Source organism: Protopterus annectens, chromosome 2.part0 (assembly GCF_019279795.1).
Source record: "Protopterus annectens isolate FY-2018-M chromosome 2.part0, PAN1.0, whole genome shotgun sequence".
In the NCBI taxonomy this organism is placed as follows: domain Eukaryota; kingdom Metazoa; phylum Chordata; order Ceratodontiformes; family Protopteridae; genus Protopterus; species Protopterus annectens.
Genome location: NC_056728.1, coordinates 392,300,782 through 392,328,407, shown reverse-complemented (window position 1 = coordinate 392,328,407; position 27,626 = coordinate 392,300,782). Strand labels below are relative to the sequence as shown.

The 27,626-nt window shown below is 39.5% G+C and overlaps 1 protein-coding gene across 1 annotated transcript in view; it reads right to left on the bottom strand.

Moving 5' to 3' along the window:
• TMC1 (transmembrane channel like 1) overlaps positions 1 to 27,626 on the bottom strand; it is a 902,740-nt gene that overhangs the window by 78,837 nt on the left and 796,277 nt on the right. Inside the window, exon 13 of the mRNA XM_044060320.1 lies at positions 22,721 to 22,846. Coding sequence (XP_043916255.1) covers positions 22,721 to 22,846 — 126 coding nt within the window. The remainder of the gene's footprint in view (positions 1 to 22,720; positions 22,847 to 27,626) is intronic.

The following is a 27,626-nucleotide window of genomic DNA, read 5'->3' as shown; positions in this document are numbered from 1 at the left end:
CTATATGAAGCACAATATTTGGGGTCCTTACCTTGTTTTAATATGGGGGAGATAATTATATTTCCACAATGGGGGTGTTATACATTTTTGCTTAACCATAGTTAAGGCACTCATTATTTTCTTTATTATATAGTCAGGAAAAATCTTATATAGTTCAGGAATTATTTGATCCAGTCCTGGAGCTTTATTATCTTTTAAATTTTTTATTTGCTCTTTCACTTCTGTTAGTGTCATTTGTTTATTTATTATGCTATTTTGTTGCATTAACACCTTAGTAGTTATATTTTCTTGAATAAAAGTATTTATTACATTATCTGTCTCCAAAAGTGGTGTGCTATTATTTATATCTTTATAGTAGTTTTTGAACACTTCTAATATGCCCATTAAGTTAGATGTACTCTTAACTGACCCATCACTTTTATATTTAATCTCATTAATAAGATTTTGATTGTTTATTTTTTTATATTACCGCTGTTTTATGCAGATATTTGGGATTTACAGCATAAGATTGTAATTTCAATTTTTCCAGGTTTATGTCTACCTTATGATTCAGAACTTCTAACTATTTTTGATTTAACTTAGCAATTCCATTATGTGCTACTTTGTTATTTGGTTTTGCATCCATTTTTATCTTGTCTATTTTTTTGTAAGTCTAAAAGTTCTTTGTCCCACTCTCTACTTTTTTAAGGTACCAAGACTTTATTCTATATATATATATATATATATATATATATATATATATATATATATATATATGTAAACTTTAAAGGTGTCCCATCATATAGTATCAGTCACTTTACCATTATCATTTATTTCCTTAAACATGTCTATTTCCTTCATTATTTATTTTACTTTATCCATTCCCAAAAGTCATTTAACTTAGTTATATAACCAGGAAGTCTCTGTAGAAATCTTAAATAATCTGTATGTGTAGTTAATGTAAAGTTTATAGCATTATGCTCTGAAAATGGACAAGTCATTATAGATACATCCCTTATTTTAGAGTATATATTATTTGATACAAAGACCTTATCAATGTTTGTTTGTGTACCAAACCAATATGAATAGTGAGTATAGACCATGTATATCTTTCAGGTTCATCTGATTTGTAAAGTCATTTAACTTCTTGGCTTGAGATGTTAGTTTTATTTTACCATTTTTAGAAGTATCATTACCTGATAATAGGCAGTTAAAATCAACTGTTGCTATAATTTTCCCTTTTGCATTTAAAGTAAGCAGGTCCAGATATCTGTCAACATATTTAGTACTCAGTCCTGGTATCCAGTATGTATTAATCAAAGTACAATACTTCCTATTGATTTCCAAAATAAGCATGCTTAGCATCCCATCTTTATCTGAAATTGTATCCATAATTCTTGACATAGTACAAGTATTTTTCCCTAGACTAAGAGTGCCCCTTCTCTTAGTCTTAAAACATGAATCAGCCAGAATGGTATAGTCATTGAATGAGTATTTTTGTAGATCTTTTTTTAATAGACGGGTTTCCTGTAAAAAGATGATCTGGGCTTTATGCATTTTGATATATTTAAGCAAACCAGCTCTTTTGACATTATTGTTCAAACCATTAGTATTTAATGATAAACATTTATAAGCCATTGATTATAATGTGTATGTTACAGCTAACTGAAAGACCGTCTTCAGTGTTGACTTGAAATCTACTGAAAACTTACTTATCATGGATGCATAACATGTATTAAGCATTACTTTCGAAAGCCCAAAACTATTTACAAACACATACATGAAACATAAAGTTCCTGGTTTGGTTAAAAACTTAATTAAACCATCCATCCACCACCTCCCCAAAACCAAACAACACAATTTATCCATCTCTGCTTAGAATATAGTATAACAACAAAAAAGAAAAACATTATGAAAGCAACTAAAGAAATCTGAATCCATGAAATATGCATTAGAGTGAGAGTGTCCAATATATCTGAAGGTATATGAATATGTCACATATGAAAATAGCACCTCTAATACGTAGATATGCCAGAAATACACGAGATCAAAGTATGTATAAACATTAGAAGCTGAAGGTTAAGAAGATTGTCATTATTTCCAAGCCCTTCCAAGAAACATCAGATAATTTAACCATTTTTGTCAGTCATCTAGCTAACATTTTTCATGTAAGTATCTGTTGAATATATATATATATATATATATATATATATATATATATATATATATACATATATATAAACACTTATTACAACATAACTATTATATTTTGCAATTATACACATATTACTCATATGTATTCATTTGTATTAACAATATCTATGTTGACGTCTTTCATCAGGAAGGGGGGAGATAGAGAGAAAAAAATGGGTGTCACAACCCTCTGTTTAGTTACTAAAGTTTTAGTTATATAACATACATGTGATGTTAACACACATAATGAGTTTTCTAATGCAGCTCCTAGTTCACTTGATGTCATTTAGTTACTAATAGTGTAACTGAATCTGCAGAATGTATGCATCTATAAGAGAACATAGGCATTTTCAAAGGAGTTAAACACTTTTATCAGAACTAATTATTTACCATTTAAAGTATCTAGTGAAGGATAACAGAATTTCAAGAGAAAAGAATTCTAAGTTGAACAAGTTCAAAAGGTCAAATGATGTTATCACTGTTGTTTCCTCAAACTGCAGCTTCATAAACTTGTTAAAAAGTATCTGAATAGGGTCATGTACAGCAGAAGTTGTCTCTAGTGAGGAAAAAAAATTTTTGGTGGGAAATTCAGATCTTGAAACTTTTAGAGTTTACAGAAACCAAAAAAAAAATTCAAGCTGCCTTGTCAGTGCATGTCATGAATCTCCACAATGAGAACAGTCACACAGACCTCCAGTTTTCTTACAAAACATTAACATCATGAAAAAATTAACCCTTTCATATAAAAACAGCTGTTTAGAAGTAACAACAGCTGCCTCAAATCAGAAATCATATTATAACATTTCAATCATTTACCCACCAGTTAACTGGGCCAGAGAGAGAAAAAAAAAGGAACCTAGTGTGTGTGTGTGTGTGTGTTTGTGTGTATGTGTGTGTGTGTGTGTGTGTGTGTGTGTGTGTGTGTGTGTGTGTGTGTGTGTGTGTGTGTGTGTATATATATATATATATATATATATATATATATATATATATATATATATATATAAAACTTATATTTAGCTATCTATAAAACACCATTAATGTGCTGTATTAATGTTTAAATGTATCTAAACAAAGAGTCTAAAACATCTTTTTAGAAACACTAATTAGAAATACCTTGTTACCCTACCACTGACCCACTAGAAAAAATGCACTTTGATATTGTCAGATTATACTATTACTGAAGAATTAGAAGACATACATCATTTGCAGTTATTTAAAAGGGAAAAGTATGTAAACTACTTATAATGGGGGAAAGAGAGAAAAGGAACATTGGCAACAAAAAATAATAGGAAGAAAAAAGAGAGATACAGAGAGAATGTTATTTAAATACTTAGTACTATATGTCATTAGAAGAAGTAGATATAAAAAGGAAAAGAGAAAGTTAATAATAAAAATGATTCACATTACCTTACAGCATAGAGACTTTCCAGAATTAAATATATTATGATTCATAAAACAAAGCATTTAAAATTAGAAGGAATTTACTCAGTTGTCCTTTAGTTTCTTAGTTTTGTTTGCTCCTTCCTTCACAGACCATCCATTTTTTGTTGCCAGTCTCTTCAAACTCTGGGATGACCATTCCATTTCTTCTACATCTGACAGAATTTTCTTCTTTAGGATAAATTCTACTGCTTCTTGTAGGGAATCAAAGATCTTCACTCCTTCTGACAAGGTGATTTTTATTCTTGCAGGAAAAAGAATTTGAGCTTTAATATTGGCTTTTTTCAAGGACTTAATTAGAGGAACACACTCCTTTCTTCTGAATATGACTGTAGAGTGGTAGTCATTGTCAAAACGAATAACCTTTTCACCCATCTTGATAGGGGAATTAGTCCAAGCTGATTTCAGCACTAAGTCCTTGTCTTGCGAGGAAAGAAATCTAACTATTAAAAACTTGGGGTTAGATGAACTCAGAGATGAAGATGGAGTTGCCAGGGAATGATGAGCCATCTCAATTCCAAAAGAGAGGGATTCAGGCATGTTTAATGCTGATGAAAACCACTTATTGATTAATTGAATCATGTTAGCACCCTCTTCTTTCTCAGGAATTCCATATATTCTTATGTTATTCCTCCTTGATCTATTTTCAAGGTCTTCCAGTTTCTGAATCAGCCTGGTGTTTTGTTTCAGAAGAAATTCATTCTGATGTTCATTTTCTGTCACTCTAGTATCTAAGTCAATTACTGTTTCCTCTAAGGCAAGAATCTGTTCAGATTGTTTTTTTACTATTTAGTTTAGAAGTTCCAGTTGTTTACTGCATTCTTATTTGATAATCTCCATTTTGTTTTCAAATTTGTCTATTTTTAGTGACAGTTCTTGGATTTCTGTTATTATAAGATATAGTTTTTTCTTCACTGCACTCTCCTGGTGTGTGCTCATATTGAGATCTCCAGTAGAAAACTTCTTGACAGGAATAATTAAAAAAATCTCTTGACTATGTATTAATATTTAGAAAATAATAAAGAGTTTATGTTAATCTAACTTTTAATATACTTTTTGTTAGATTTTTCTAAAAATTAAAGTATATTTCCTGTCAGGATATTAAAATCTAAGCAGAGCTATGGATTTCTGCTGCTATCAGACTGGCATCTTGGCCACATCCCCCGTCCCTACAATGACAATTTCCAAAGCATTACTGGAACCCTGTACAAAGTAAATTAAACAAAAGGGACAGAGATATGAGAGGCTCGTTCAAAGTACTGGGGAATATCAGTTAGCCTATAATCTTACAACTGTGAAAGGCAACATAAAAGGGCCATATCATCATCATCATCATCATCTTTTTGATGTGATGGTCAACTTACAGAGTAGATATAATGGAGAGATGTTCAAGGTTTATCATGATATGGAGGCTGGACAGGGAGAGTGATGGTAAAACCTTGTTTGGAGCTAGACAAAGACACTACATTTGATGAGAATATGTTGCACAACTTAACATAAAAGCTTCTGTATTGTAGCTGGGAACCAAGAGAAGTGCTGACATAATGGTTAAGGTCTTCACCTCAAAGACACAAGGTACTGGATATGACTCTGACCTCTAGTTACTTTCTAGTTATTTGGGGAAGGGTTTGGATAATGGTTAAGGTGGTAACCTCAAAGATTTGGGCGGCGCAGTGATGCAGCGGTTAATGCTGTCACCTCACAGCAAGAGGTTCTCTGGTTCGATTCTCAGCTGGGGTGCCTTCTGTGTGGAGTTTGCATGTTCTCCCTGCATTCACATGGGTTTCCTCTGGGTACTCCAGTTTCCTCCCACATTCTAAAGACATACTTCTGGACCATTTCTTCCTGGGCCTCCGCTGAAAACAGGATCTGTGGAACCTAGTCGGACTTTCCCGGTCAACAAATGTTAAATAAATAAATAAAAAAAATAAAAAGATGCAAGGTACACACTTTGATTCTTACCTCTGGTTATTGACTAAACTTTTAATAGTCTGCAGACTGATAGCCTAGTATTTGCTTATGAACCAGCAGTAGAGATGATTCCTGAACAACCTAATCAACATAAGCCACTTGTTACGTTCTTATTGTGAAAAACTGAAGAAACACATCCACAAATTTCCTAAGTGAAAGCAGTGGTCAAATACTTGCAAAAGGCAGGTCTGAGTACTCACAAAGTATGATAAAAATGAAGTCAAGCTAATTTCTGGGATTTGAGTGCTCAATACTCTATAGCTAAATGTGCCATAAATGGCTTAAGAAGCACTCGTATGTTACACTGTTTTGCTAATCCTTATGGCAGCTTTCCAAATGAAAAAAAAACAAACAAACCTCAGCTACCAAATCCAAACAAAAAGGAAACACAAAGGAGAACGGGACTCAAACACAACACTTCTTCATTTATTGCAATCTCCACTGGTCTACACAAAGCATAGCACAACCCCACAGTTCTGCAATTTAGGGCTTTTGTCCCATTAACCACAGGGACTTCTTCAGAATAGTTAAAACCTTAGATAAACAACTTTTAATCCCTCAGGTAAATCACATGTCATATTTAATCCAATGAAACTCTTGAATAAAACAAATTTAAAGAGACCCACTCACATAAATTGACTCACTTGAAACAATCACTTCATAAAAGCCTAAAACATCCTTAAAGAAGTTGTAGTATAATAAAAACAATTAATTTTAAATGACTTTAAAAATACACATTAAAATATTGTTACTAATCAATCATATGTGGTAAGTTTTTAACTTCAAAAGACAAGACACTGATATCATGTTGTTTAACCCTGGAAAATTCCCTGTGTTAAGGGACAGCTGACTCCACAATTCTCTCTTCTACAAAAATAAGTCCCAGGGACCGCCTCTGCAATTCTTGTGTACCGTTTCCAGGACAAAAAATTAAATTTATGATTTGGTTGGGTAGAAATATGTTTATACAGGGCATTAGTACCTTTTCATTTAATTATGTCATAACGATGTTCACATATCCACTCTTTAAATTCCTTTTAGTTTTACCTATATAAAACTCAGTACATTGGCAACATAAATAACCCTTTTGGTGTTACAGTTAAAATATCTCTTAGCTTTGATAGGTTGATAGATGTGTTACTCACCATAACATTATCTGTCACCATAATGTTATTACACTGGTTACAGCTCCCACATTTAAATATACTGTGATTTTTTTATTACTTTTGTGATCTATCAATTTGTTTCCTTTTCCAAAAAAAATCCTTAAAACACCTCCCTCATTTAAATTGACACTAAAATTAGATAGATTTGTCACTATTAATGGCATATTTATATTTTGTGTCAAAACATTAAAAAATGTCATTTGATTTCATGAGATTAGCTTTTGCAAGAATTTTTTGGCCCTTAAAATAAATGTGGTTTTAGAAATATAAAACAGTGGGCCAGCATTTTTTCTAGATATAAAGCTAAATTTCCAAAAACAGGCCATGATTTTTCACTATAAGGATCCTCAAATCTTCTAAATTGCACTTATTGCTTAATGTATGTGATTCTATCTCTGTAAATGCTAACAAGATCTTTGAAAGATGTATTTTGATTACTTGTCATAGCTCTTGGTTAGTATATTAGTTTAGGCTAGCGGTTCAGGTCTATATTATTAGCTTGAAATCTAATTATGTCAAATGCAAGTCCATCAACACATATATAGCGAACAATGCATTTAGCGAAACACGTCTTCATCGAAAGTTAAATCATAGAAAACTTATTGTTGGCTAACACCATGTCCCTGGTGTGAAGTAACAAAACTAACAACAGCTCATTACTAAACTTGTAAAAACTTCCTCATCTGCTGTTCCACAATTATTGCATTACCAATTTATACACAAAACATACAACCCTAATAAAAAAATTATTAAACAAAAAAAAAAAACTAAAGTATTTACGCAGGGGGGCAAGCCCCCTGCACCCCTCACACCCCCGCTACTTAAATATACCAACTCCGATATCTGACAACATTGAAGCAAATGGAAATCTCCCCTTACAGAGATTTCCGTTTAAACGTTCAATGTTGTGTGCTTTTGGGCAATAGCTCGGGCCAACTAAAACTTTTCGATGCACTGTTTTTCGATGGAAGTACTGCTCGACATTTCTGTCGTTAGACATTTATGTGTCGATAGACTTGCATTCGACATAATTAGCTTTCAAGCTAATAATATAGACCCAGAGGTTAACCTAAGTAATATCAGACGTAAAGTAAATAAAAGCCTTCTATAAAATAAAACATTTAATACATTCTAATGCTATTTTTTATTGATAGTTACAGGTGGTTTGTCTAAGTCACAAAACATTCCTTTTAAATAATATGTACTACATGATTTTTTTATACACATATTAAAAATTCTTGACAAGTTATGTCTTTATTTTCCTTCAGGAAGACCATAAATGAAAATGCTATCTTGGTTGAAATGCTTTTTGTAAAAGTTTTTTTTTTTTTTTTTTTTACTTGAAATGTATCATCACGTGCTTATATAATTATATTATAAATTCTGGGTGTTTTTTTCTCACAACATTGATAAATCCTGCTTGGTGAAACTCCATGTCTGGTGCAAATTTGAACTTATTTCATCCATTAAAGGTGTTTACTTGAACAGTGCTAGACTTTTTTGGTGTGTTTTTTCATAAGATAGACAAACTGATAGATCAATAGCTAGCTAGCTTGACAGGTTGAAAGATATATAGATAGCTATATAGACAGATATATGGACACACTCACTCTGAAAAGTTATCTCTGCTTGACCTATAAAGTTATGATTGATCCAGTTCTACCTGAAAACCTATGTCTGGAACTCACTAGAGATATTCTGCTTCATATTAAATTACCAAAGACAGTCTTTCAATGTGTTGTTCAGCTGTGTAAAATAAAGGTTCATAGTTTCTGTAGAGCCCTGTGTTCTTGTCAAGAACACATTTTTAATAAATTAAAAATTATGTGTGCCCTGATCTGACAATAATTACTGAATTTACATCTTTAAGTGTTGCTATTTCATCCTTTTCCGTGTCAATAAAACTAAGAGCTAAATATATATATGGTTTATTTCCAAACGTATGTGGGAATACAGCATTCTGTACCTCTTCTGACTTTGTTTTGGTTCCCTTGACCTCATTCTACTGGTTCAGCTCCCCAGTGTCCCATGTCCATGCCTGGTCTATCAGTTAATCTCTCAACCCTTCCCCAAGGACTTTTCTGATATTGTGGGACTGTTTGTAAATATTAAGTCCATCCCAGGGACTCAACAGTGTTTACATCTTTCCAGGAGGTCTTTATATGCCCTAGCCACTATCTTCCTTGCCCATGTGCTCACTCACTACATCCAAAAGCAACTTCCCTCTTTAGACCATCCTTCCCTGAGGGAGCATCACAAACACCCTCCCACCCAAGACAGGCATGCTGATCCCTTTCTGCTGCTCCATCAGTCTTCTGAACTGCCAATCAAACTTTGGTCATCTCTGCTGTAGTCAGGCTTCATCTCTATACTCCACTAGAGCAGCTTACCTCTTCAGACTTTTCATCTAATTCATATACAGAGAAAAATAGCCCAAATTTCTAGTACAGAAGCTTCTATTTTTTCTGCTAAACTTCCTTGTAATAAAAAAAATCCTGGTAGCTATAACTGAGCCAAATTTTTGAGAATGACACTTCTGTTGTTTTAAATACAGGAATCCTTGAAAGCAGATATGCTCTTTACTTCTGCAACTGTAGTAAATGCATGCCCACTTTTTTATACTATATCATGTCAATAGACTTAAAAAGTAGCACAAAGAGACAGCACAAATTGTGAAACCTCCATGAGGGATATATTCCATCAGATTTCCCTGGAAATTCTGTTTACCACATTGCACGCATTTTATTGAATCCAGCTCATCTGCCTTAAAGTTATATACTTACATATCTGACAGGAGCCCTCCATAGAAATCTATGTTTACATGCTGTCAGTGGCCCTGTACTGGGATAAGGAAAAAAACCCTGTACAATTTTCTGTTTCCCAAAAATACCATAGCATACCATACCAGAGCAGTGGATGAATGTAAGGCAGTTCATACAGCCTACCTCGATCTGGCCAAGGCCTTTGATACCAATCCTCAGTCAGGAATTATTGATAAACTCACCAAACTAGGCAACAACCCCTATATCATTAGGTGGGTTGCAAACTGGATCACAGATAGAACACACAGTGTGAAAGTAGCAGACTCCAAGTCAGACTGCTGACCAGTCACTAGTGGAGTTCCACAGGGATCGGTTCTGGGTCCTCTCCTGTTTGGCATCTACTTCTCAGAAGTCCAGGCCAACACGGAGGGACTCTGGATGACTAAATTTGCAAATGACTACAAGCTGGGAGACATTATTAACTCCCCAAGTGATGCAGACATCCTACAATAAGCCCTCACTGAGACCAATGACTATGTCGAAACCATGGCCTTAAGCTTACTTCCAAAAAATGCATCATCATCATCCCCTTTGGGAAAAACTCAGTTCCCTCTAATTACCACATTGATGGGAGCCCATTGAATACTGAAGGTGTTATAAGAGATCTAGGGACACAGGTTGACAGCAACCTCTCCTTCGACCACCACATTACCACTGTGGTCAGAAAGCCCTTCTATGTGGCGCATTTCATTACCAAGGGTTTTGTGTCCAGGAAGAAAGAGGTCATCATTTCTCTCTACTCTTCCCTCATTAGACCAATCATAGAGTATAATGCCCCATTTTGCATGTACATCACTAGACACCTGCAACAGCTGGAGAGGCCACAAAAGTACCTCAAGAAGAGGATCCTAGGCCTTAAATACATGTCCGACATGGACAGATTCAAAAAATCCAGTTATTCTCTGTCTCATATCGTCTACTAAGAGGAGATCTCTACTTGACTTACAAAGCCATGTCTAACCCAGCTTTGTTAGAAATGCTACATCTAAAGAAATCCCAATCCCTCCACATCACACGCTCCAGAGACCTCAACCTCATTACCAAAATCAACAGAATATGTTGGAGGGACAGGTTCATAACCCAGAGACTGCCCATGTTCTAGAATAGACTTCCCATACATGTTAAGTAGAGCATCTCACTAGCCCTCTTCAAGAGAAATCTTAATGAGTGGATGGGAAATAGAAAGTTCACCACGGGGATCACTCCAGTGGCTCTACTTGATAAAGGCACTGGGAACTAATGGCAGGTGGCATGATGCCAAGGCACTTCTATGGGCTAAACCTGTAAAGGCTCCAGGGACATTAGCCTAGAACGCTCCTATGAACCTATGTGCATTTCCTTAATTCAATAAGGCAACTATGGGAGATCAGTAGAAATTACCACAGACATGGAAAACCTGCATCACTCCTGCTGTGGTATTTTAAGAGATCTGGCACTATAATGTTTTTTGTTATTTTTTACAGATTTTCCACAGATTTTCCTTATTAGAGACTCAATAGTGAGGCTGGACAAGGAGAAAGTCACAGTCATCTGCCTTTCCAGTGCCAGGATTCGTCAGATCATGCATGCACTCAGGTCTGTCAGCAACAAGTACCATTATGACTCTGTCATAGTTCATGTTGGAGTGAACAACCTGAGATGCACTTCACTGGACTATATGAAGAGAGACATGATTGAGCTCTCTAAGTACGTGTCCCAGGCAGGTATGTCCCTAGCCTTGAGCAGCATACTACCCTCACCTAGAATGATGCCACAGTATAAACAAAGACTGATTGATTTCAATAATTGGCTTAGTTTTTGGTTTCATTCAAAGGGGAGCCAGTTCCTGTCAGTCTGGGAAGCCATGGTCGACAAACCTCGCTGCCTTGCCAGAGATGGTTCACCTGGCACCTCTAGGCTTATGGCTGCAGACAAAGGCTCTTGCCTCCTCCATAGTGCCTTTTTTAGGCAAGGTCTTGAAAACAAACTTACTGACGTGAAGCTTACCAATCATAACAAAATAAGGGTCATGCTGCTAAATGCTAGCAGCCTAAACTAAAAACTGCACACCCTGGAAGCACTTCTATCACTGGAATATGTAGATGTCTGTGCAGTCACACAAACTTGGTTAAGGCCTCAGAGAGTGCCTCAGCCTTGCAAGGCTATAATGCCTTCCACAACTTCAGCTTACAAAATGAAGATGTGAGAACCAAGGGAGGCAGTGTTTCTATCTGTATTAGAGATAAAGTCACCTCCTGTCTCGTTAGACTTGACAACTCCATGTAGTTACTACAAGTTCAGGTTAAAGTGGGTAAGACCCCATACAAGTCATAGCCAGTTGTAGATCCCCCTGCACGGGTCATGACACGCACAAAGCCTACTTGACCAAACTGGAGACAATCCAAATATTACTGGAGGAGAAGAGGTGGAAGGCATGCCTGAAGGCAGGTAAAGGCTAGGACTGTGATAGTGAGGGTCGGAACTTTGAATGTTGGCACTATGACTGGTATAGGGAGGGAGCTAGCTGATATGATGAACCGAAGGACGGTTGGTATATTGTGTGTGCAACAGACCAGATGGAAGGGGAGCAAGGCTAGGTGTATCGAAGGTGGTTTCAAATTGTTTTATCATGGTGTGGATGGGAGGAAAAATGGCATAGGCATTATCCTGAAGGAACAGTATGCTAAGAGTGTTTTGGAGGTGAAAAGAGTGTCGGATACAGTGTTGTTTATGAAGCTGGAAATTGATGGTGTAATGATGAATGTTGTTAGTGCATATGCTCCACAAGTTGGGTGTGCGATGGATGAGAAAGAAACATTTTGGAGTGAGTTGGATGAAGTGGTGATGACTGTACCCAAGGGTGAGAGACTGGTGATTGGAGCAGATTTCAATGGGCATATTGGTGAAGGGAACAGAGGGGATAGGGAAGTGATGGGTAGGTACTGTGTTAAGCAAAGGAATGCAGAAGGTCAGCTAGTAGTGGATTTTGTGAAAATGATGGACATGGCTGTGATGAATATGTATTTTAACAAGAGGGAGGAGCATAGGGTGACATACAAGAGTGGAGGAAGATGCACACAGGTGGATTATATCTTTTGTAGAGGGGCCAATCTGAAGGAGATTGGAGACTGTAAAGTGGTGGCAGGGGAAAGTGTAGTTAGGCAGCATAAGATGGTGGTTTGTAGGATGACATTGGTGATCAAGAAGAGGAGGATGAGTGTGAGGGCAGCACCAAGGATCAAATGGTAGAAACTGAAAAAGGGTAATTGTGAGGTGATGTTCAGGGAAAAGTTAAGACAGGCACTGGGTGGCAGTGAAGAGTTACTGAATAGCTGGGTAACTACAGCAGAGCTAGTAAGAGAGATGGCTAGAAGGGTGCTTGGTGTGACATCTGGAAAGAGGAAGGAGGACAAGGAGACCTGGTGGTGGAATGAAGAAGTACAGGAGAGTATACAGAGAAAGAGGTTGGCGAAGAAGAAGTGGGATTGTCAAAGAGATGAAGAAAGTAGACAAGAGTATAAGGAGATGAGGTGCATGGCAAAGAGAGAGGTGGTGAAGGCTAAGGATAAGGCATATGAAGAGTTGTATAAAAGGTTGGACACTAAGGAGGGAGAAAAGGACCTGTACCGATTGGCTAGACAGAGGGACTGAGCTAGTAAAGATGTGCAGCAGGTAAGGATGATAAAGGTAATTAGGGAAACATACTCACAAGTGAGGAGAGTGTGTTGAGCAGATGGAAAGAGTACTTTGAGGGGTTGATGAATGAAGAGAATGAGAGGGAGAGAAGGTTGGATGATGTACGGATAGTGAATTATGAAGTGCAGTGGATTAGCAAGGACGAAGTAAGGATAGCTATGAAGAGGATGAAGAACGGAAAGGCTGTTGGTCCAGATGACATACCTGTGGAAGCATGGAGGTGTTTAGGTGAAATGGCAGTGGAGTTTTTAACTAGATTGTTTAATGAAATCTTGGAAAGTGAGAGGATGCCTGAGGAATGGAGAAAAAGTGTTTTGGTACCGATTTTTAAGAATAAGGGTAATGTGCAGAGCTGTAGTCATACAGAGGGATTAAACTGATCAGTCACAGCATGAAGTTATGGGAAAGAGTAGTGGAAGCTAGGTTAAGAAGGGAGGTGATGATTAGTGATCAGTAGTATGGTTTCATGCCAGGGAAGAGCACTACAGATGCGATGTTTGCTCTGAGAGTGTTGATGGAGAAGTACAGAGAAGGTCAGAAGGAGTTGCATTGTGTCTTTGTGGATTTAGAGAAAGCATATGACAGGGTGCCTAGAGAGGAGTTGTGGTATTGTATGAGGAAGTCGGGAGTATCAGAGAAGTATGTAAGAGTGGTACAGGATATGTACGAGGGTAGTGTGACAGCGGTGATGTCTGCAGTGGGAGTGACGGATGCGTTTAAGGTGGAGGTGGGATTACATCAAGGATCAGCTCTGAGCCCTTTCTTATTTGCAATGGTGATGGACAGATTGACAGATGAGATCAGACAAGAGTCCCAGTGGACTATGATGTTTGCAGATGACATTGTGATCTGTAGTGAGAGTAGGGAACAGGTGGAGGAGACCCTGGAGTGGTGGAGATATGCTCTAGAGAGAAGAGGAATGAAGGTCAGCAGGACTAAGATAGAATATATGTGTGTGAATGAGAGGGAGGACAGAGGAATGGTGAGGATGCAGGGAGTAGAGGTGGCGAAGGTGAATGAGTTTAAGTACTTGGGATCAATAGTTCAGAGTAATGGTGAGTGTGGAAGAGAGGTGAAGAAGAGAGTACAGGCAGGATGGAGTGGGTGGAGAAGAGTGTCAGTAGTGATTTGTGACAGATGAGTACCAGTAAGAGTGAAAGGGAAGGTCTACAAGAGGGTAGTGAGACCAGCTATGTTATATGGGTTGGAGACAGTGGCATTGACAAAAAAGCATGAGTCAGAGCTTGACGTGGCAGAATTGAAGATGTTAAGATTTGCACTGGGTGTGATGAGGATGGACAGGATTAGGAATAAGTATATTAGAGGGTCAGCCCAGGTTGGAAGGTTTGGAGACAAAGCCAGAGAGGCAAGATTATGTTGGTTTGGACATGTGCTGAGGAGATTCCGGCGTTTAGATCGCGGGACAAATGCCAGTGAGCTACATCGCCGAAACTAGAAGGCCGCAGCACCGCTAGACCGTAGAGCGGAGCTGCCGAATGAATGACCCACTGTGAGAACCTACGGCGGTAGGAAAACCGACAAATGCGGACGGCCCCTAAAGTGTAATTGCAGGCTGTCAAGTAACAGTGTCCGCGGCCGGCAACGGGAATCCGATCGAAAAAGCAAACGGCACATTGGTAGTGCCACACAAGTGGAGTAAACACAAACAGCAAAGTATCACTTACCTGCACAGCCCTGTTAAACACAAAACACAGCAAAAGGTCCCGAACAAGCAGGAAGTACAATTCACAGTACGAAAACACAACACAGCACAGCTAAGCCGGAGAACTAGTGCATTCAACACCAAGTCATGTGTCAGGTTAAGACCTTAAAGGGATATACACTACAGATTTAGAAGCAATACCCCACACACAGTAAAGCCTAAGGAAACAACAGTCTGTCCACGTACAGGAATCATGTCACAGCAGGGGGGCTTTAGCATAGGAGCAGCACATATGAGAGGCATGCCTGCAACAAACAGTACCTGTCCTTTTAGTGCCCCTGGGTGCAGTGTTCGGTAGGAACATGCCAACCTGGCCAAGCAGGGACTGTCAACCCGGTAGCAGGACAAACAGGAGCATTAACCCACAACCCACACCATGGTAGTGTATGTCCTGCAGGTGTAACCAAACCCATCCAGTTGTCCCTGCAATAGGTGTGTACATACATACGCAGTCCCATGTAGGCAGACAGGGGTGCAACACACAGGTACCTCCCTATGTAACCTCTGCCACTGAAACTGAGACTGGGCCCAATACCCTGATTGGCCAGCAGCAAAGACTGGGAGTTAAAGGGGGCTGGTGCAGTACAGTGAGAATCTGTGCTGCAACTAGGCTTTGTAGACACCTACTAGAGTACAAGCATATTGCAACACCAGGGTTGTGTTAACTGCAAACAGTGACACCATAGCGGAGAGGAAGACAGGGACAGGTGGAGTGCACACAGCTGTACAGAGCCACTGTGGCAGACAGTGCTACTACATACAGTACAGGACAAGGTGTTGTACAGCGAGTAACCCATCATCTGGAAGGGACTTGCTACACGGTTGGTTGTATATCCCATTCCCAGCTAGCTTGGCTGAAATGGATACTGAGAGGCCATCAACAAGTGCTGTGACCATGCTGGAATCTATGTATCTGTATAGCCCTGGTCTGCTTGGCAACAGATACACCACAGTGCCCAACAAACGTGGTAAACCAATGCTGGTGGTTGATGGGTACCTCTACCATTTGGAACGTGACGCACCACTGAAACGGTACTGGGCATGTATTGAGCGGAGAGTAAAGGCATGCAGAGGATGTGCCATCACTGTACATCCAAAGCAAATTTTGAGAGAAAAATAGCTAAAGACTCAAAAGACAATCATAAGGCCTTCTTTAGCTATGTTAGAAACCTGGGAGGAAACTCCCAGATATGCTCAGAACTAGTTCAAAATGATGTGAAGATTACTGATCCTACAGACATTGCCAACATACTGGCTGACAGGTTCAGTGCAAACTTCTCCCCCCCCGCCCCCCCAAAAGGAGAGATAGCTATACCAGGCGATTGCAGCCCCCCAAACATCTCCAACGCCCAAGTGAGAACTGCTCTCTCCAAAGCAAAAAACACAGCATCCATGGGACCTGATGGTGTCCCCGGCTGTGTGCTCCACGAACTCAACGAGGAATTAAACCCACAGCTAGGACAGCTGTTTAATCATAGTCTTACCTCTGGATACGTACTCAGGGAGTGGCGCACTGCAACTGTGGTCCCACTTCACAAAGGCGGTGCCTCCACCGACCCTGGAAATTACCGGCCCATTAGCTTGACAAGCCTTATCTGCAAAGCCATGGAGAGGATCATAATGGACCTCATAAATAAAGACATAGGAATTTGCAGACTTTGGATCCATCCCAGTTTGGCTTTGTCAAAGGCAGATCATGCCTTCTAAACTTGGTTGACTTTTTCAAACAGTCACCAAAGCCATTGATGAGGGAAAGGCAGTCCATACAGCCTACCTCGATCTGGCGAAGGCCTTTGATACAATACCCCACTCGGGTATCATTGAAAACTCATCAGCTTAAATGTTAACCCATACATCACAAGATGGGTTGCAAACTGGCTGAGTGACAGAACCCACAGGGTCAGAGTTGCTGGCGCCATGTCAGACTCAAAGCCTGTCACAAGTGGTGTACCACAGGGCTCAGTCCTGGGCCCACTCTTGTTTGGCATCTACTTTTCCAAGTACAAGCAAACACAGGAGGGTTATGGCTGACAAAGTTTGCAGATGACTGCAAACTGGGCCATAGTAGAAAACACATCTGACACAGATATCCTTCAGAAGGGTCTCACAGAAACGGATAACTGGTGCCAGAGCCATGGCCTAAAGTTAAATGCCAAAAATGCATAGTCATACCCTTCGGAAAAACAAGGTTACCCCTAGCTACCAAATAGGTGGCAATCCACTGAGTACAGAAGAAGTTATCAGGGACCTGGGGACCCAGGTTGATAGTAGTCTGTCATTCGACACCCATGTAGCTAAAGTAGTTAGGAAGACCTTCTACATTGCCCACCTTATCATGAAGGGATTCTCATCTAGATCAAGGGAGGTCATAGTCTCCTATACTCATCACTCATCAGACCAATGATTGAGTACAATGCCCCATTCGAATGTATCTGACCCGACACTTGCAGCAGCTGGAGAGGCCACAAAAGTTCCTCACCAAAAGGATAAAGGGTCTCAAACATCTGTCCTATGCTGCCCGACTGAAAGAACTCCAGCTCTATTCAGTCGCCACCGCTTGCTCAGAGGTGACCTTTGCCTAACATACAAGGCCATGTCAAACCCAGATTTGATGAATATGCTTCACCTCAAAAATCTAGATCCGTCAGAGCCACAAGGGCGGGAGACTTAAACCTCGACACGGCTATTAATAGGACGTGCTGGAGGGATAGATTCATCACCCAAAGACTCCCTATGCTGTGGAATAAAATCCCGGTATATGTGAGGCAGAGCACCTCGCTGGCCTTGTTCAAGAGAAATCTTGACCAATGGATGGGAGATCGCAGATATACCCCAGGGATTACCTCAGTGTCACTGCTCAACAGAGGCACAGCAAAATAATGGGTATAGTTCCCCATACTAAAGGGGTGGCGTAAGCCACAAAACTATGGGCTAGGCTTGTAAATGCCCTCGGGCAGATAGCCTAGTATGAACCTATGAACCTATGAACCTAAGAACTGTTGAAATCACTGCCACACCAGCATGGCCCGGATGCAACAATGGCCCACGTGGCAACACTGCGAGCAGAACTGCAGCAGAGGGCAGTAACTGGTAATGAATTGCCAAGCTTGGTAATGCAGAGTGTCCTAGGCACAGCAGATGACAATGTCCTACAAGAGATGCCTTGTCGTGCAACACTTCAGTGGAGCATAACCAGGGTACGGCAGCGGGCATGGACAGCCAGGGCTACACCTCCAGCAACACTTGCGGATATTGATGTCAGCCAGTATCCACTCTGTAGTGGCAGCTTCCTCCTCCGTAGAAGGTCGGATATGGATGGGACAGATTCCCTGGTTCTACTTACTACTACACAGAATATGACAGATTTGTGCAGGTCCGACATTATTCTTGGAGATGGCACCTTCCCCACACGGGCTGATTTATGTCGGCAGCTATATACATTACATGGATGTACTGGCACCCCCACCTCAACAAGGATTGTACCCCTGGTGTACTATCTCATGACACGGAAGTCGGAGTCAGCATACACCACTTTGTGGGAAGTATTGAAGGGTATGGCTGCTGACCAGGGATGCACTTTGTCCCCACAGTATATTATGACCGATTTTGAGAAGGCAGCGATACGTGCCAGCCGGAAGGCATTCCCTAGGAGTATTCTGAAGGGATGCCTATTCCATTTTGCACAGATCATCTGGCATCAGATCCAGCATCATCACCTTGTCGCCCTCTATGGCACGGACACTGCATTCTCAATTGCCATCCGCAAGCTAATAGCGTTGGCATTCCTACCATTGGATGATGTTGTCCCTGCATTTCTGGACATTTTGGCTTCCTTACCGGAATGTGCTTAGCCAATTGGTGTTTTTCTAGACCATCATTATGTATGAGGCCGACCACGCAAGTATGCATCCCACTGTTCAGTACAGACACGACTGCCATCGTCATACCTTTTGCGGTTTTGGAACATGTCTGATGTCTCAGAAATGGACTTCCCGCGGACTAACAACCAGGTGGAGGCGTGGCATCATCGGCTGAAGGTATTACTGGGATGCCCTACTGTACAGCTAGCCGACCTTCTGTGTGTTCTGCAGCAGGAGCAGAACCTGACTGATAACCAACGTGAATCTCTTCTGAGGGGGATGCCTGTAACACCGCGTAGGAAGGCTATTGTAGTAGGGGAGCGTCGCCTAAAGCACATCTTACAACATAAGTGTGACTACAGTGATGTACAGGATTTCCTCCGTGCTGTGGCACATTTCTACAAATTGTGATGCTGTTTGACTTTAGTATGCACCAAGCACTACACACATCACATTGCATATTCATTTAATAAAGGCTTTGTCCATAGCACACAGGTTCCATGGTACCACTTTCATGCCCACGTGGCATGCTATGCCAGCCATATGTTCCACTGACAGCTGCACATAGTGGCTTCTAACGGGGTGCACACTGTATCACTATGGGGGTTTGTATGTGCCACCTGTGGTTAGGGTGTAGGGGTTTTCTCAATTCTTACAGGGAATTGTCCACAGTCATTTGTCACTGCAGCTGATTTGTCATCCCGCCATGTGTCCCCATCCAGCTGTCTCACAGGTGGATGTCGCACCGCCTAGGTGCCTGAATCCGTGCTGAGGAGGGATGCAGAGTATATTGGGAAAAAGATGCTAAGGATGAAGCTGCCAGGTAACAGGAAAAGAGGAAGGCCTAAGATAAGGTTTATGGATGTGGTGAGAGAGGACATGCAGGCGGTTGGTGTGATAGAGCAAGATGCAGAGTACAGGAAGAAATGGAAACAGTTGATCTGCTGTGGCGACCCCTAATGGGAGCAGCTGAAAGAAGAAGAAGAAGACTCTGGGTATGGAGGATTTCCATTACCCCACCATCAACTGGGAAATCTACACTAGCCCTAACTCACTAGTGCAAAAGTTACCTGACTTTCTTAACTCAAAAGCCCTGGAACAAATTGTTCACATCCTGACAAGAGGAACAAATATACTAGATCTGGTTCTCATCAACATGTCAAACAGGTACACTACCGCAACTGTCGGACCCTCATTAATTAAATCTGTCCACAAATCAGTCACCTTTGAGCTGAAACTAACACCAGAACTCATAAAGGGTGAACTCAGACTAAAAACTTCACCAAGGGAAACTACACCCTCCTAGGTGAAGATATAAATGCATTCCAAGCCTCACCTCCAGCTGGAAGTGGTACCTACGCCGAAGCTTACACTAAAGCCCTGTACAATTACTTATGTAAGTGTATAGACTCAGCTGTACCAGAAAGAATCAAAGTCAGAGCCCCAAGTAAAAACAAGCCCCCATGGTGGACATCCAGCATCAATAAACTTTACAATAAATGCAAAATGTTGCTGTCAAAGAAACCAAAGGCGAGACCCTAACAACGGAATAGCACCCTCCTCAGCCTCAACAGGCAAATAACTAACTTGTCAAATCCTCTAAGGGCTTTTTTGAGAAAAACTTGGCAGGCACAGCCAATGATAATTATAAGGCCTTTTGCATCTATGTCCATAGCTTAAAAGGTAGGACCCAAGCATGTGCAGAACTAGTGACTAATGGTATCACACACACTGACCCAAGAGAAATAGCAAATCTGATAGCAGATAGGTTTGGTGAAAACTTCACTCCCTAATCCCCTCCAAACCTATCACAAACCTTACCCAACCCCCCCCCCCCCACCCTACATATCTGAAGAACAGGTCATCAAAGCCCTGTTCAAGGCAAAAAATACAGCCTCTATGGGAACAGACTGCATCCCAGACTGTATTCTAAACAAGTTAAAACATGAACTAACACCACAATTAAGTACCCTTTTCAATCATAGTTTAACCACAGGCTTTATTCCTGTGGAATGGAGAACAGCATAATTTATTCCCCTCGCAAAGGTGGCCTAGCAGCCGACAAGGGGAATTACAGACCCATAAGCTTGCCCAGCCTTATCTGTAAGGCTATGGAACATATAATTATGGAACTCATAAATAAAGACACAGGTGATCTCCAAACTTTGGATCCTACCCAATTCAACTTCATCAAGAGCAGATTCTGCCTGTTAAATCTTGTGGATTTTTTTGAAAATGTGACCAAGCCCATTTACGAAGGCAAATCTGTGCACACAGCATACCTTGAGTTGGCAAAGGCTTTTGACACAATCCCACATTCAGGCATTACCTATACACTTAGGAAACTCAATGTAAATCCCTTTGTTGTAAGATGGGTTGCTAACTAGCTCACAAACCAGACACATACTATCAAAGTGGGTGATTCCACATCAAACAGCAGACCTGTCCTCAGTGGGGTGCCACAGGGGTCTGTGATGCCCCCCTACTGTTTGGTATATACTTCTCAGAAGTTCATGTCAAAGCTGAGGGGTTGTGGGTGACCAAGTTTGCAGATGACTGCAAATTGGTTGTAGTTATTAAATCCCCAAATATGTCAGTGTACTCCAGGAGGGTCTTACGCAGACCAGTGAATGGTGTCTTAGCTATGGTCTCAAACTGAATGCAAAGAAATGTATCATCATTCCCTTCAGCACAAACAATGTCCCTTCACATTATCAAATCAACAACAATACCCTAAGTACTCACGAAGTGGTAAGGGACCTGGGATCACAAGTTGACTGTGACCTTAACTTCAACCACCATGTGTCTACTGTAGTAAGGAACGCTTCCTACATAGCACACTTGATTAGTAAAGGCATTGCCTCGAGAGAAAAAGAGGTTATAACCCCTCTATACACAGCACTAATCCAGCCCATAATTGAGTATAACACCCCATTTGGCAGGTACCGTACAAAGCACCTGCGGCAATTTGAGAGACCTCAGAGGTTTCTAACAAAGAAAATCAAAGGACTTCAGTGCTTGCCTTATGCAGACTAACTAAAGTCCCTGTCACTATACTCTGTATTGTATAGAATTCTTAGGGGGAGACTTATGCTTGGCGTACAGGGCAATCTCAGGCTCAAACCTAATGAACTTGTTGCAGATCCGTAAATCAAATGAGACTAGGACTAACCATTCCAGAGACCTAAATATGGCCTGCAAATTAAATAAGACATTCTGGAGGGATAGATTTATCTCCAGCAACTGCCACATCTTTGGAATAGGCTGCCTATTCATGTGAAACAGAGCACCTCTATGATACTGTTCAAGAGGAACCTGAATGAGTGGATGGGGCACCATAAATTCTTACTGGGGATAGTATCCACAACCCTCCTGGATATGGGCGGCCATTACTAAATGCAATTTGGGGAATTAATTAACATTTCTATGGCACTGCATTGGGACAAAACAACTAGGCTTGAAATGACCTCTGGGTCAACTGCCTAGTAATCTCCTATGATCCTATGATCCTATAATTCTGTTTCAATGGAGACTTATGAGGCCTCAGCATTCTTGCATAGCACAAACTTTACTTAAAAAAACAGGATTTGTTGCAAAGTTGCCAATATTCTTATTGCCCACAATTTCAATTTATTTTTATAATTATTTAAATACACTTTTAAGGTGGTAATTGCATAAGGCTTCATTTAGTCAATCAGATGTCTGAATTAGACCGGCCCTTGTATGATTCAGAATGCTGAAGCAGGAAGCACATGTGACATGATACCACCTTTATAAGCTATGTAGATATGCTACAGGATACACTTTATTCTTGCTAACTGGCTAGTAGCAACTTATAAAAAGTATAGAGTTTTGTATAATAAAATGAAAAGCAAAAGATGTACTTACACCATAAGCAGAACAGCTGGGATGATCAATCCAGGGTTTGCAATATAACCAAAGATCTGTCCAATAAAGGCTGGAAAATCAGTTGAGATAGTTTCGTAGATCACATCATACATCCGGCTCTTCCCACTATTGGCAACAATTAAATAGATAAGGCTGCATAAGACAAATGTCATTTAATCCGAATGTACAGTTACATAAGCAAGCAAGAGTAAAACAAAATGGGACAGCTGTACATGAAGATGGGCTCACCATCAGCTAGCTCTTCTAAATAGAAAAGTACTGCATTATTTCTAGCTCAAAGAGTGACCCTGATTCCTCACATTATGAATATAAGCAAGAGGCAATACTGTACAACAATAGCCATATACATATGTAAGAGAGCTGGGAAATAATATGAAGGAGACGTGGCATGATTTGTTAAGTATGATGATATGTGCTCACACCTGACAAAGACACAGATGTATGCTCACGCATAACAAAGACACAAATGCATGCTAACACATAGCAAAGACATGGTGCCTGCATAGCTCTGCAAAGCCTTACATAGTAATATATGGGTGAAAAAGTGACTATTGATGATTTAAGTGATTGATGGACATCCCAGTAATAATAATGCAATTGCTATGTGCAAATCAGTGTTAAAGAGTCTTCTATAGGTGTCAGACTACTGTATTCAGAACAAAATTGTATCTGAAGATCATTGCTTACTGATACTTGTTACAGTCACAGTACTGGATGCCCTTGTATCTAACTTAATGGTGCAGCATTTCATATGCAAACAATATTATTACAGTTGTAGCTGCTTTACTGATGTGGTTGACCTTATCACCCCTCAAGAATTTCATTCATGTGGGTTTTCTCCGGGTGCTCTGGTTTCCTCCCACGTTGCAAAGACATGTATCTGGAGCATTTTTCCCCAGGCCTCGGCTGAAAATTGGCTCGTTCCAAGTCGGAATTTCCCAGTTAACAAATGTTAAACAAATAAATAAATAAATAAAAATAAATAAATAAATTCTCCAACAAGTATGTCTACAAAATGTCAGTTATATTACTGTTTGATCTGGTCCCTGGCATGTGTATTCACTTTTGTTAACTATTTACCGAGACATCTCTTCCTGTATAGTTTGTAAATTGTTTTCTATTTTTAAATGCTTATTTTTTTTTCCTTCTTGACAACGACTTAACTCCCCACTTTCAACAGGATGGAGACATAAGAGCCAGGGATCTCAGTGTCAATCTTTTGGATCTGGGGGTTCAATATGGTCCTACTGTCCTATTCCTGATTTCCAGTAAGTATGATGCAATGCCCATTATACTGAGCCTTGGCAAACACACAGATCTGAGAAGGTTTATACTACCATGTACCTGAAAGTATGGAATGCACTTCCTGGCATCCCTCCAGAGGATGCTTGAGAAGTGGGAATGACCAATACCTAAGTTGTAACATGGGGGGGAGGGCAGCATTTGCTGATCACTCTCACTTCTCCATGACTGGCATTTCCATGGTCTGAACCAGTAAATAAACTAAAGATCAGCTGATGCATACTCAGAGTTTCATCAGCTAGCTTTGTAATGCTTATTACTGATCGAACATATGTTGTGCAGCATTCTTTGTTCTTTATTTTATTTTTATTATAACGTAGAATTTTTATAGCCATCTATAAAATGGAGTTTGGCTTGGTAGGAATATTCCAGTAAAAAAATACATAAATAAATAAATAAAAGAAACAAGGCATAGACCATTAACGTGTTACCTATGAACAGCGGTGATTTGTCATAATGTATATGCTGATAAGCAGCATTATTGTTGGAAAACACTACAAGAAGAAAAACTGGGCATCCAAGAAGCAAATCAATCACAACACCAAACATTCAAAAATACTACATAAAGCTAAAAATAGATGTGTTGCCATGTACTACTTTTATATTTTGTTGAAAATGTACGTCAAGATAGCTGCTTTTCTCTTTGCATACATGTATTTCTAATTTACAACAACTTCTACAAACAATAAGTGGTTTAAAGCACTTCACTATGCTGGCTTTTGCATCGAGTATTTATTATAATGCTAAACAATATAGCTAAAACATACAAGAAAATAAAACATTTACTATTAGGTTTGTCAGTATCCAAAGTAGTATTAACAGTAATATAAATGAAAAATATCTATGGACAACAGTATTCCAATAAATACAACTAGAAGCAACAATTAATTTGAAAATCTAAAAAAATGGTGAAATGGCTGTATTTTGCCCTATAAGCATAAAGAGACAATCCCATTGAATTGTACATGTATCTCTGAATAACACAACCGCAATTTTAAATATGATTTACAATGGTGAATAACCTTAGGGAAGCAATGGGCAAACCCAAGTATGTTAAGTCAACACACATTGTTTTCTTCTTGTCTTTGAGGGATCAGACTAGAAGATGTTTAACTAGCTGTACTGAAATTATTTTAATAATAATTAGAATAATTTCAAAATGCACACTGTTCCTCAACTATATGCTGTATCTTTTACACCAGTACAAGTTACATACCTTCTCCCAACCTCATGTTCAAAAAGCTTCATAAAATCAGCTTCTTCAAGTAACTGCAATTTCTAGAAATTTCAAAAAGGCATATTCTATAACCAATGATAACCCAAAAGCAAATGTCTTCATCAGTGTTGCATCAGGAGCTGGTTTTTCAAGATTTCACATGAAAAGTGAAAGGCAGTACCTGATATTTTGCAGAAAAAGTCATTTTTTTTCTAAACCACTTTTACTGAAATCATACATTTCACTTGAGCAAATTGGCTCAATGCATCCATTGTATAACACTCCATTATTTTCATTAATATAACCTAATTAGCACAGCTAGGATTTTGTATTAGTGTAATTCATTTCACCTTCTGCTTATAACAGTTTCTGCCTTACATGACATAGGCTGGGATTCAGAATGCCCTATAGCACGTGGTAACCCCTAACACAAGTGGACAACCACATGCAGATGCACCTTCTGATTCAATGACAGGCCCACCACAGTTATTTTATGTGGACTGTAGAATTATCACACTGGGCAGTTGCCACCACTGTGCTAAATGCTAATTTGGAATTAAGGGGGAACAGTTAATGCCACTTTTTTATTTATTTATTTGTTTGTGTATTTATCCTTAGTTGACTGGGTTATCCAACTAGACTAGTAGCCTCTTTTAAGGGGACATGCAAGGTCTTACTTATACTACTAGAGGAAATTTGGCCAGGGCAAAGGTGAACTTCCCCTACTCTGTTTGGAGTTGCTGGGAGGACATGTTTGGCCTGTGCACTCCCTGCTAATGTTCTGGGTGCCGTGGCAGCTGGAGAAGCAGGGAGACAGCTTGGCAAAATCTAGAAGTGTGAACGGTGGTGAAAAAGGTGTTTGTATCATAGATGTGCAGCTAGAGAAGTCCAGGGAGTAAGCTGAGTTGATTGCAGATGATGGATTATGTGTTGCTGAAAGAGGTGCCCTTTTGCAATAGTGATGGAGTTGGAGGATGTAATAGGCAAGGTTAGAAAGGTAGTCAAGCCTTCCATGGATTCAGAAATGCTGTTTCAATAGCATATGTTTATTGAGGACATTGAAACAAGAGAGTAGCGCATTGTTATAACCCTCCATTTGTGAAGGTTGCAAGATAATGCATTGAAGGGTTTACTTGGGGAAAGTGAACCTGAGAGTGGGAGAGATCTGTCGTGGGGAGAAGTAATGGACAGACCTCAATATCCAGTAGCAGGTATCAGAAAGGAAGGAGAGAATACTAATATGAACACAACGTATGAGGACATGGGAAGAAATAATAAGCAGAAAACTAGAAATGATGGAAGACAACCAGACGTAAGAAAAAATTCCTTTACAGTAAAACTTTTTATCAGAGCAGAAGATGAGATAGACAGGTAGAAGATATAGGACAATGCTATCTCCTCTTTAGGTATAAAATCAAAGGAGATAAGGGCATTTATTCATATAAATAATGACATTTTTTGACACTATTTTTGACACTGGGGCAGAAATGCAGAAATCTATAGGGGAATATAAAAAAAAAAGACTGCCATCCCTGGAATTAATACGTTTTGAAAGCATTTAATAGAAAGACCAATAATAAGTTCTGTTAGAAAAATGTGTATTTGAATACATGAGAAATGCTAGTTTAAAAGCAAAGTAGTATATAATGCATTGTATTCTATTAATTATATAGTAGTAAAATTAATTCATGTCTAAATGTGAAGTAGTTTTGAAACTGCAGTGTGGCTTGAAGCAAAAGCTGATCCCTGACCCTGACAGAATGCTAGCTTAGCAAGTTTTAATGTTTATGCTTTTCACAAGTGATTATCTGCTGGGTCAGGAAATTAAATGTGTGAAATAATGAAATCTTCTTCTCTTTCCTGGCGGAATGAGATGGCCTTGTATATGTGTTACTTAGATATCACGCAGCTGTGTGAGAAAGTGTAACAGAACAAAGACATGCATTAAAAGACTGAAGCTGCTATTGGATTCGAACTGATATGAAACCTTGAATAAATAACTTTACAGAAAGACATTATGACTGACCAGCTGGATAGCAAGGCCTTATTGTATCTAAAGGAAAAGTTTTTTTTAAATGTACAGCATCAGCAAACTTAATGAATGAAGAATTGTAAGCTAAAATGATGTAGATGCCCTGTGACATATCACGTCAGTAAGGTGGGCATAGCTTGAATGTTAAACCTATATAAAATTGTGTGCTTCCTGTTTCATGTTAGACAAAATTCTGTACTTGCATGGTTTTTTGCCTCCTGATGTACACTAGTAAACTTTTGAATCTGAACCTCCTGTGTACTGAATTCTGAATTTTATTTAACAGTTTGGTCCTTTCGAGACGGAATTCCCTTGGTAAGCTGCAGATCAGAGCG